General features: G+C 49.0%; 1 protein-coding gene across 4 annotated transcripts in view; it reads right to left on the bottom strand.

Moving 5' to 3' along the window:
* Positions 1-12,899, bottom strand: part of MSI2 (musashi RNA binding protein 2) — a gene marked incomplete at its 5' end in the record, with an annotated part of 213,435 nt that overhangs the window by 39,953 nt on the left and 160,583 nt on the right. For all 4 annotated transcript variants that reach the window (XM_080629938.1, XM_080629939.1, XM_080629937.1 and 1 more), the window contains 2 exons: positions 2,064-2,178; positions 9,539-9,621. In XM_080629938.1, the coding sequence (XP_080486064.1) occupies positions 2,064-2,178; positions 9,539-9,621 (198 nt within the window). The remainder of the gene's footprint in view (positions 1-2,063; positions 2,179-9,538; positions 9,622-12,899) is intronic.

Consider the following 12,899-nt stretch of genomic DNA (forward strand, 5'->3'; position numbering starts at 1 on the left):
CCCCACTGAGGTGCTGCCCATCATCCCCCTTCCCAACACTTGGAGGCAGCCTTTGAACACAGGGCTTTATAATGGCCATCCAGACAGCTTTGCTTTTGTGTGTTGTGATTTCCTTGTTCAGCACTTAATTATTTAACACGGTGCCACTGTAGCAAAGCAGGAACTTGGAAGATGAAAAAGCAGCTCGAGCAGATAATGAAGCATCTGGCCTTCAACACGAATCAATCATTAATTCTGAGCAAGTCACCCTGATTTGCAATCTAACCAGTGTGTTGTGAGACCGGCCGGAGCAGGGCTGGTGGGGGTGACCTGACCCACCCCACTGCAACGGGACAGGGATTTGCCAAGGGGCACCCAAATTGCTGGCTCTGTGCAGATGCAGATCTGCTCGCTGAGGGCTTCTTCCCTTGCTTCTTATGGCTTGAAATGCTCTTTTTCCCGTGCGGCATCCTGGTGGGAATCACACTGCACCCAAGGACTGAATTTTCCCTTCAGGTCACTGGGGTGGACTCTGGCTCCATTCACTCCTTGCCCAGCTGGAGGGAGAGGGGTTGAGGCTGCTCTGTCCGTGGTGTGTGGATAAGGGATCCTGCCCCGGGTCCTTCTACCTGCCCAGGGTGATCCGGGCTCTCTCCTCCACCACCTTCACTACCCCAAACCTCGGGCACCACGAGTGGTAAAGAAAGAGAAATGAGAGCAATGAAGTGTCTATGCTCCAGCACCCTGGAACATACCGGCAACCAAACCACAGACTGACTAGGACAAGAGAAGTATTCTAACCATAAAATGCGATTTCCAAACACTACGGGGCAGGGTGGTGGTAGAGTGTGGGGACAGAAAAATAGATGATCAGTGGAAGTAACTGAATTACACATCCCTGAAATGGATCATTCCAGCCACGCAAACAGAAGCACTATTAATTCAGAGAGAAAGCAAATAAGGCAGGGAAGTTTTGCCTATCAAATCAAGCAGGGCCTGAAGTCAGATGTCTCTGTAACAGCCTGATCCTCATAGGACAGTCTCCTCTGACCTGATGCTCAATCCAGAAGCTCTGGGATCCTCCAGCATCTCAGCCAGCTCATCTCAACCTGCTTGGCAGAGCTGAGGACAACCAAGCACCAGCTTTCAAGCTGGTTTTTATGCTCGAGTTTCTGGGATCATCTAAATCCAGGACAGAAAACTCAAAGCAGCCCAGAGAGGCTACATACGAGGGACACCAGCCTGCAAAAGGCTCATTTCTGCCTGGGAACACCTTCAGATGCCCTCTTGTTCATGCATGCCTTATGGACACACAGGGTGACAACCAAGGGGAAGTCCAGTGATACAATTAGAGCAGGAGGCTGAAAATGCATGGAGTTGTACAAAAGTACATTGGCAGTGGATCGGCTTAGCAAATCTGAGGAGAGAGCATCAAGAGGCTGTCACGCTATAAAGAAAGAACTATCTAGGCAGAAACAACTGAGAACCAATTGTAACTAAGCAGACCTCGTGCACAAATGGAATGTTGCCATTAAATATCATTTATCCCATTTAATTAGTATTTCCTGGACACAATACTCGGGACTAAAATACCATTCCATCGCCTTCAAACTTGTAATTACTGTTGTGCCCTGCACTGGTGCGCTCCTCCCTGCTCTCCCCATCCTGCAGGCCATTGAGGAGCCGGCAGGATTTTCAATTATCTATGCTGAGCTGTCAGAGATACCTTTAAAAGAAGGGGAATAATGTGTGACTCAATTCCTCTAAAAAAGGGGAGAGATCATTTTCAGTCAGAATGAACACCCTGCGTCTTTCATCATTCTATTTTTGCCAGGAAGAGTAAAACAGCCTCTTTAAAACATCCATTTAAATGCAAATTTCTATATTCGAGGAGGGGGGGGGGGAGTTAATCATTTACCAGACAGGATCATTCTCCCCACTCCACCCCTGCTGAAGTCCTAGACCCGCACCCACGCGGGTGCAGGGATCTGCTCACCCCTATGGCTTAAGGGTTCAAGAAGCAGGGAGAGACACAACACGGGAGCCGCTGGCTCCGGGAGACGTGTGGTGGCCACGGCACTTACCCAACATTCCCATCCCTAGCATAAAAGCGTCCATGGTATACGGTAATCCACGTGCCCTTCCTCTCGTCCCTGGCGGAAACATCACTTCTTTAGGTTGTGCTTTCTTACATTCTACCTATTGAGCAGAAACATGTACAAATGAGATGCAAATGAATTCCATGTAAATGTCAAATGCAGAACTGATCTACTTGGGGGGGGCCGGGGGGGAGGTTTATTTTTAGCATCTGCCTCCCCACACCGCCTCCCCCTCTAAGGTGAACTTTAAGAACAGCGTAACCGGATTTCAAAGAGCAAACGTGTATGTCTCTTTAAACACACAGAGCAAACCCCACTGGAAAGATGACAGAACTGCTGATTTAAGAAGTTCCTGAAAGGAAAACCTGGGCTGCGTTCCTTTCTCAATGGTACTCGCGGGAGTGGAATGAATGGAGGGAGGTCTCCAGCACAGCTCTATTGCAATCGATAACAGAAAATGACTCTCGGTGATCATTACAAAAGGCTCCTTTTAAAATAGGAATAAAGAATCGATATTTCTACCCAGCAGAAAATTTCTGTAAACCCTATTAATAAATGCTCTGCATTCTTTCACTTCCACTTACTCCTGCTGCCTTCTGAAGTTGCTTAATGCCACTCAAAGCAATTGTGAGTCTCCACCAATGCCTTGGGAGAGAAAGCAATCCAGCCCAGCCAGCATCAGGACACCCAGGATCCAGCAACCCCACACCAGGTCATGGTTTCCTGCCTTTCCTCGGGTAGGGAAAGGGAGAAATAAAGCACTTTCCCTTGTTTTCCAGCTCCAGCACCACCAAGTTGCCCCGTCAAGCAGACTGTCTCTGTGCCAGCAAGCTGCTCTGGAACTAACCAGTTATCCCAACCCATTTCTATGGCTCTACACCTTGCTCTGAGCAACAGGAAAATGTGCAGACACACAGTGCATCCCTGCACAGGATGCAGGGAATCTCCAAGCCGCTGCCTGCCCCATCTGTATGGTTGGCACAATGAGAATTGCTGCTCTGAGGTTAAGGGTCTTAGCCTGAATGGAGAGGTCGGAGCCTTATGCCTCTAACTTTGCTTTTCAATCAGTTCTTGAACCCTCTTTGCACATTTAGGTACCCCCCATCCCTTGCCTGGCCAGAGTGGGAGCAGAGTGGGATCACCATCAGCTTGCAGGCAAGGGCTTGGGAATGGGGCTGCTCTCTGTGCCTCCTGTATCACCTCCATCACTCGCACAAGCAGGCAACCACCCCAGACAAAGCCGGGATGCAGGATAATAGGTGCCTAATAGCCCGATCAGTGACTGTGTGTTCATTGTCTTATGAAAACCAACCGCCTGTTCCTAGGCAACCTGATCAGTGGAAATTCCAGGTTTATACAATTTTCATTTAGGTAACATAAAGGTTAACTGCCTGTAATGGGAGGATTTTAAACAAAACCACCTACTCCTCCCTTCCCGCTGCAGATCTCCACAGACCGTATTTACTTCACTTGCTTGCAACACTTCCTGAAGCTACAATGCTCAGACACTGCCAATGCTGTCAAAACACACTCTTCTTGCACACAAACGGCCCCAACCCAGTGAAGTTTGAAGCAAAATTCTTCTGGAGCTCCTCTTTTGCTATTTCTCTGCCAAGAAGCATTTGGATCCTTGCAGAAGGCAGCGGGATAAGAGCAGAGGGGGACAAGGGTTTCCTCTGCCTCCTCTTCAGTGCTGTTGGGGTAGCAAGACCTCTGGGAGAGAAATACCCCAGCAAGGGCTGGGGTGAGGACCAGCGCATCCTCCTGGCAGGGCCATCAACCTGCACATCACCCCATCCCCTGCACACACACACACACACACACACATACAGATTCCTGCAGACACATGGCAATGCAGATAGAATCATAGAATAGTTTGGGTTGGAAAGGACTTTAAGATCATCTAGTTCCAACTCCCTGTCATGGGCAGGAACACCCCACACTAAACCATGGCACCCAAGGCCTCATCCAACCCGGCCTTGAACACCGCCAAGGATGGAGCATTCACAACCTCCCTGGGCAACCCATCCCAGTGCCTCACCACCCTCTCAGTAAAGAATTTCTTCCTTATATCCAATCTAAACTTCCCCTGTTTAAGTTTGAACCCGTTACCCCTTGTCCTGTCACTACAGTCCCTGATAAAGAGTCCATCTCCAGCATCCTTGTAGCCCCCTTCAGATACTGGAAGGCTGCTATGAGGTCTCCATGCAGCCTTCTCTTCTCCAGGCTGAACAGCCCCAACTTTCTCAGCCTATCACTATCGAGTGTGCAATGGAGATCCCCAAGGTGCCTCACATGGTTCCTGAGCCCTAATATTAAGACAAAAGAGAAAAGAAAGGAAAGAAAACTTCCATGCAATGATGCTCGTGGAGGTGCTGCTGTCAGAGCAAGGACAGTACGGGATATGTGTGCCCAGCACCCAGCTCCATCACTGTCCTATAGGGATGAAGCCTTCAGAGCTTCCCAGGGAGCCTTAAGCCTGAGCCTCAATGGTTGAGTCTCAGCCTAATCGGGCTGTGTGCCTCCCCCAGAAGCCCCACAGCCCTCTCCATCAACCACCCCGAAAGCTCCAGGACACACAAGCTCAAACGCTGAGCACCAGCACCAGCCTCCTCTCACCAACACAACACTGTCTCAAACTGTCCTTCACTTATTCAGGATCCGGGGGTCATTTCACAGGAGTAGCCCATCTAATTTCTCCAGCACCACAAGTGTGTCATTTCATTTCACAACTGCATCTTTCTGGGCTGGCCATCACCCGCAGCGCCGCAGCAGCACTGGTTACACCTCGTGCTGCAGACAGCCGGGATGACAAAGACAATCCAGCCTGGCTCGACTGACAATTAACAGCAAAATGAAGTTTGGATTAGCACCGTTAGAAACAATAACCCAGCAATTAGCTTCTGCAGCCACGGACCAGCCTACCACTGCTCTCTGAAGGACCAGCGTGATGGATGATTTTCACAGCACACAGGATATAAAGGGAATGGCAGTGAGCTGCAAAGGAGTTTTACCTGGGATTTAAAGGGGGAGGAAAAGTCACCAGTAGGAAAGAAAAATGATTCCTAAGCCTCTGTAAACACATTTACCCCGTATCGAGGGCAAAAATATTCCCTGTTATCCAGCAGAGACTCTTCCCTCCTGAGAGGGATGAAATGCAAGATAGGGGACCAGAAGCCCTGTCCCCCAGTGCCATCCCTTGGGAAGGGGCTGCATGACCCCATCCACGGCAGCACATCTTGGGTAGATTTTTACATTCCCCATTCAGCAACGTCAGGCTTTGGGGTGCTCTTCAGAAGCTGCTCAAGTACCATTCCATGGGCAAACAGGGGAAAAGCAGCAACAGGAGGTGCAGCCCCACGTTAGTGGGCAATGTGGTGGGTTTGGATGGTGCCTCTACACCAACAGAGGCAGGAAAAGTGGAAAAATAGGGGCCAAGCTGCTTTTCTGCAAGAAGCCATCCCTCTCCTTCCTGGGGCATGGGATGGAGATGCCCATAACCATCACACAGCCAGGAGGGTAAAACCCTGGAGGCAGCAGGGACATCACACGTGTGCCGGGATGTGCAACAGGGCTTCTCCAAGAGGGAACGTACCTGGATTTACGAGTCCATGCTCAGCTCTGTACAGAATCACCCCCAAGAGCCTGCCCGACGTGGGCTCTCAGTACATAAATCTGGATCTTGCACAAACTTCCAGTTCAGCATTTCTGTACATCTTAATACTCTCCAGGTTTCCCAGCTCCCCTGCACGAGGGATGTGCCTCGCTTGAGCAGCCCAACAAAGAAAGTTTTAACTCTAAGGCTAAGAAAATAAAATAAGGCAGGGAAACTCAAATTCACTATTTTTGTTTAGTCTACTTTGGAGAATGAACGTTACACTGGGGTACTCTTGGGTGAAGCCGAGCAGTCAAAGCCACTAGAACCAAGGACGGCTGAGATGGGGAGTGAAAAGCCTCTTATACCCAGCGCAACAAAACAGGCTGTCAGCTCTCAGCACCAGGATGTCTCAAACCCCCATGGCTAAAGCTTTCCAAGGAAACCTGGGCTATTTTGAGGAAAGCAGAATGCTCACGTATTCACAATGCACAAAACCCCCATTTTACCACCCAAAGACAAGGCAACTTTGTCTTGCCAGCAACGTGCGATTCACGGTTAGCTGAGATTCGATTACCTTGGGGACACCATGTCACTCCTGCTGCGGCCAGCCCAAACTATCCCTCCTCTAACAGAGAAATCAGTATTCAGGTAGTCCTGCTGCAAAGGCAGGGCTACACCAGAAACAGAAGAAAGGTTAGAAGCGTATTTAAACACGTGCATTAGATCATCGCCAAAGGTGGGGTAGGGACAATGGGACGTCACGTCCTCAGACTGTTAAGAGCAGCTATGGGTGAGCAGAGCCTGCAAGAGCTTCTTGTGGTTCATCAGTTCAGTGTGTCCCCAAAGCACCCAGCTCCTCCTTGTCCTGAAGGACCCAGCCACCCTTGGAGAACCTGGCAAGGACGGCATCACTCTACAGCTCAGGAGTGGTGCCATTTAAAGCACACTGAAGACAACGCTATAGGAATGCATCCAACCTGCAAGAGGTCTGCAGTGTCCTTCAGCTGACTGATGGGTTTCCAAAGCACCTCCAGCCTCTCCCTAGCACCACAGATGTCAGCGGCACCTTGGGTACCTGCCTGCCCAGCACCGGGTCCTGTCACCCTCGCTGCAATGAGCCCTGTACAAAGAACCCACCACTGTGACCATCAGCCTCTTCACACAACACCCTGCCATGTGCCAGGCTCCAGCTCTACAAGCTGGTTGCAGGGATGGAGGTGCCTTACACTACAACGTATGTGGATGAAAACTCAAAGGCACATGGTGTGTGATACATACGCCTACAGCATCAGCACACAGTGAAGGCTTCCAGTCCAGGGAGAAGCCTGGAGAGCCCTGATCCATTAATAAAACCCACACCAAAAAGCCCCACAAAACCCACCATGAGAGCGAGAAACAGCCACAGGTGCTGTGCAGCATCCAAACCTCGTTTAAACCAGCCTAACACCTTAGTCAGCTGCTCCAGAGTCTTGACTCTAAATCCCAACTTCCACGCAAGTGCCCAGGCTCACCACACTGCTCACCAGCACTTATCCCACTATACCCATGATGTGAACCACTCCATTACAGTGGGATCTGAAGGCAAACAAATTACTCCATCCCGTTTCTTTTCCAGCTGCCCTTAGAAAACCAGGTTTCTCTTTGCAAAGCAGTCTCCTCACATCAAAGCAACTATATTCAGGGGATAGCTTGGTTGAGTTCTATTTGTTCCCCCTCCCTGCAATGTTTGGAGAGCATCTTTGGCCTCCCACGTAAATTCCAAGTTTCATTTATTAAATAACTCGCTGGCATTTTCTTTTCACTTTCACACCGCTCGGTTAATATTACATTTGACATTCTAAGCTTTACAGATGGCAACAGAAGCAGAATGCTAAAAATAGCCTGCCAGGGAGACAGGAGGCTAGAAATAGGCTCCTGAACAACAGCAGCCCCAGTACTCTTTGCCTGCCCCCATGTTTTGGGAAACGACAGCATCCAGGAGATGAGGAGGAGCGAACTCCAGGCAAACAGATGCCCATGGAGCTGTAGATGCTCCATCTGAGCAGCCCAGGGATGAGGATGGGGCATCCCTGCCCCAGCTTACTGAGCAGACCTCATCACCTCGAGCTGGAACCCATCCCCATCGCAGCTCAGTGTTAGAGGAGGACATATTAAAAATGGAGCCAGGGTGGTCAGGCTCCAAGGGCGCTGTGGAAGGTCCAGCAGTGCCTATCCCTGACCCCCAGCCAGGTATGTGTCACCTCTGGCCATCTGTACCAGCTCCCGGTCACACGCGCCTGCACAAGCTCTCCTGGCCCTGCATGGGTTTGGTAATTCATCTGCAGACACATCAGCAAGACGATGAGTCAGTCCCAAGACAGGATCATGTCTCATCTCCTCCCTCGTGGGCTGCTTTAAAATTAGCGCTGTAGAAGAAGTGACAAGAGGAGAACTCTCAAAGCCTCCTGGCACCTGGATCGTGCACCAAGCAGGCACATTTTAATGACCCACAACAACAAAACACCACCAGCCCACGCTGTTTCTTTGCCTCTTTGTGATGTTCCTCGACTGCTTTTGCCCTGTCGCATCCTCCACATTCCCTGCACTGCTGTCACCTTCCTGGGGAGCCTTTCAGCTGGGAAGAAACCCTCCCACCACTCCTCCCCTAATGGGGCTGTGCCAACACGAGTGTTACCATGCACGAGTGCAGATCCTGCTATGAAGCATCAAACAACGGGACCTGCCTCGCTGCTGGCACTGGTTTTGCTGGGATACACCAGAATCCTCCATCCAGCTCCTCAGCAGGACAATACTGGGGAGCACTGATTTGTACCAGGGGAAGGCTGAGCCTTGTTGTGTGAAGTAACTAAACCCACAGAGTGTGACGTGACACGCACCCACCCGTGATGAAGCAGTAGGAGTATCCTGGAGTGCAGCACCGCAGCTCTTCCCTCCCAAGTGACAATCTTACCTACATTTACATTCGGGGTGTTAATACTCTGTTGCTGGGTCTGTCGGCTGGATGTTGTGGGGGTGGCTGGGGTTTGTTCTTTGTGGTTTATTTTAAGGCAGATTAATCAGCATTTAGTAACTCTATATAGGGAAATGAGCCTCCTCCACAACCCACACGTGTCTCAGGCGAGGTATCGCTGGTGGCAGGCAGGGAAGCAGCGAGATGCTTGGACAGGGCAGAGGTAAAGCCTGTGGCACCCATCTGAGATGGAGCCAGAGGCTTCCTGCAGGGCCAGGGGAACTGCCCCAGCCCTGCCCTGCCATCCCACCTCTCAGCTTGCCAAGGGGACCCTTCCTCTTATTTCTGATGCATACTGCAGAGAGGAACAATATGAGGAATATTATTTCAGTGCCCTGGGAAAAATTAGCAAGTCAAATATTGGATCAGGCCTCCAGCATATGCCAAGGAGATTGCTTTGATCTTATCCACACTAAAAGCTCTATTATTGAATTTAAAGTCTGTGAACACATATCAGACCAATATACAATGCATATCTGAATACACATTTGAGAAGCAGAGGATGTTTTGACAAAGGGAAAAAGAATATTTTAGCTGAAAATATCAAAGTTACTGCATCAATTGAAACACAAACGCCCTTCTTCATCTGGCGCAGTGGCTTTACTGACAGGGCAACCCGCAACCTGGGACCTGACTGTCACTTAGGAGAAACTTCCCTCATGGCCTGAGCCTGGAAACTGATTGTGGTTTGATGACAAAGCCGTGACTTCCCAGGGGATATGGTCCAGCAGCAGCACCAAGTGCAGTGTGCCGACACCCAGTGAACCTTATGGAGGAGGCTGTCCCAAAGGGCCACCACCCGGCATGGCGCGTGTCTGTGACAATGGGCACTGCAGGACAACCCCAACTTACCATTTTATTATTGATTTCGTGGAAATGAATTTCACAGACTTTTTCCACCACGTCTTCATTTTCAAAAGTTACGAAGCCAAATCCTGTTTAGTAAAGAAAGAAAAAGGGGAGGGGGAAAGAAAACCATGAGTTAAGTCCAATTTCATCTCAGTGAAGCATCACTCAGAGACTTGGGAAAGCTTTCCTAAAAATATGGATATATAAATACACCTCCTGTCCATGGAGCTGCTGCTGAACTTGCTACAGACTAATGGAGGGAAGAAGCATTGTCTCTAGGAAAATGAATATGGTTCTGTTCCAGCTCTTCCATAGGATTTAATGGAGAACTAAAATCTCCTTATGGATTTTTTGATCCATCCTGCAGAATTTAATGGATAGTTACACCCCAGTTACATGATGGCTCAGAAACTACAATAAGGTCGTATTTTTTTTTCACACCTTATAGGTTTTTAAGAGCAATCTCGACAAAACCCAATTATATTTCTATGGAACCATATTGATTTTATCTCTTGTTTAATTCCACAGGACCTCTCCATTAGAGCCGACTCATTAAGAGACCCAAAGAAATAAAAATACGGGAAGACAGGAGATGATTCCTCATTTAGGGGCAAGGAAAATCCCACCCCAATGCTTCCCCACACATGGAGCAGCATTTTCTGCTTCCATTGATGGGACACCAAAGGTCCCCACTGCTGTGTGCTGGGGCCAGCAGCGCAGCCACAGCAGCTCCATCCGCACGGATGCAGCCGGCCCCGCGGGGCAGTGCGCTCCGGAGGTGGTTATTTGTCCCTTTCTTCCTGAATTACTTCCTCTAATACCTCATCAGGACATCCTGAGGCCTCCAAGAAACCATTACGTTGAAGGCCTCTGATCTAATAATTCCTCTCTTCTCTGCCGCTGCTTCAAAGCAGCCCTGGATTTGGGCTGGTTTAGGGCCGTTTGATGCCTGCTGCCTGCCTGTAGCTGTACATGGGATTTGCTCTGCTGGGGCCACATGAAAGAAATCTGGCAGCCCACCACAGCTCTACTGTCATGTTCCTGAGCAGAAAATAACAACCAAGCTCACAAACAAAAACCAAGCCAATGTGCTACATTTCTGGCAAAGGCTTGATGTGTGAGTCAACACTGACACCAATGGAGCTAATGAAATCTTACGGATGCGACAACAAGATGAACTTCATCCTCCAGACTGCACTGGAAACTCCCATGGTGGAGATTCCAACACTGCTTCCAACTCTGGTGGAACAGCACGTGATGTCTTCCTCACCCCAGGCTCCCAGCCAAAGGAGCAGAGCTGGGGCATCTCCACCAGCACCCCTTACCCCTGGGAAAGGGGTAGGAACCCAATGCTCCCAAGTGTTATTGTCCATGTACTCCATAGATAGCTCTGCACTGTGAGAACCCCTCCGCTCAGCCATGCACAGCATTAGAGCAGTTTGTCTTTGCTGCCTCGTATCTGCATGTCCATCCATCCGCTGCTCATCCCAGTTCCCTGGCTGTTTGGGAACACAGCACTGAGCTCTCATCTCCAGTCCACTTGGCTATGGACAATTCCCATCTGTGATTAGCACCAGCAGCCTGCTCCCCCCAGCAGACCCAGTGCTCCAAGTCTGTGCCCAGCAACACGTACTTTCTGTGCCAGGGTCCCAAAGCAGTACTTCATCATTCTAAGCATAATTTGCTGCAGTGGGGCACAGTAGAAATATTAAGCTAGAAGGGTTGTTTTTTTTAGCAACCTACAGGTACAAGATGTATTCTGCAGGCTACAATATTGGAAGCTGTGAAGTACATTTCAAGGTGAGGTGTGAACAGCTCCCAGACACGTTGTTTGGGAAGGCACAGTACGTGTAGCGATGGGGAATGCTCCCATCCCTCTTTAGACCCTCTTACTGGGGGAAAACCCACCAGAAATGGTTTCTAGAGCTCCTCCACAGCATAGCACATCATCCGGCAGCACATCAGGCTCAAGCCCAGCGCTCAGAATGCTCTTTTCCTTTGCACTTAAAGCATGTAGCAGCTTGAAGTATTTTACTTAACCCCAGTCCTTCATTTGCCTTCTGAATTACTCCATTTAAACCTACCTGAAACAGACCCATAGTTAAACTAGAATGTTTGTGGTTTACTGCCTGCGCACGGCATCCCAGGAATCTCGGAGCGCACGGCGCTGGAGCTGGGACCGGCACCTCACCAGGGACCAGCTATGGGACCGGTCCAGGGCTACGAGTCATTACTTGTTCGAGCACCAGCAACATCTTCATCATTAGCAGCTCATTAGCAACTTCTGCAGTGGAGGGGTTTCTCTTTCAACTTTAGGCAGGTCTCAGTGCCAGGATGGAGGGGAGAGGGAATTTAGAGGAGATTAGCCTTAATATGCCTACCACCGCCAGAAAGCCCACTGCAGTCATTACACATTTGGACTCACGAAAGAAGTTTCCCATTCTCATCCCACTCCATATGGCTTAAACACAGGTTTATCAAGGAATTACTTGTCTGATTACACTGGATACCCACCCAGCTTTCTGCATTACAGATTTCATCACAAGAATCAAATAACAACCCCTAGGTGTCAACACTCATTTGCAGGTCGTTAGAAAATCAATGACACTTCCACATAGGCCAGTCTAGCTGGCTTGGCAAGGAAAAACATGGGATGGGGTCTGTAAGGAAATCCAACTCCATCTTTTATTCCTTCCAGCAGCACACGCGGTACTCCATCCATAGCCAAAGGCTAAGGGTACTTTACCTTTACTATTACCAAGATCTTAACCGATTGGGAAGCAACCAGAGGATTTTAATCTACACACATCCAGGCTTCTAAAATCCATCGGATGCTATTCAAGAGATGCCACTACTCCTTCAATGAACAGTCCCCAAGAGATCATATGCCCCAGACTGAAAAACTACATGAAAGTGATGGGCAATGGGTCGCTTTTTGACTCAGACTGCAATAGGTGTAATACTTGACTTGTAATAATTGCGCACACACACACACATACACAATTACTGCACGCATGCCTTATTAGTTGGCATAATGAATACATGCTCGATTTAAATTACCCAAACTCTCAGAAACCTGCCTGGACTGCACAGACAATTATTTCTGCTGAGAGGTACTAAGAGTCAACAAAAAAAATGGTTCTGGGAAAGTGTATGAAAAAGATTAACACAAAACAAAGGCAGCTCTTTAAAATGGTGACAGAAATAGGATTCCGGTTGTCAAGGAGCACCCATTTAAAAATGAAATTATACCGCATCCTTCTGAATGAAGCTATTATTGGAAGCTAACAAGCTCTATTTAAGAGATAAGCATTTAACAGAGTCAAACGGTTGGGGTTTTTATTCAAATGAATAAAACTGAATA

Source organism: Psittacula echo (genome assembly GCF_963264785.1).
Source record: "Psittacula echo genome assembly, chromosome: 15".
Lineage (NCBI taxonomy): Eukaryota > Metazoa > Chordata > Aves > Psittaciformes > Psittacidae > Psittacula > Psittacula echo.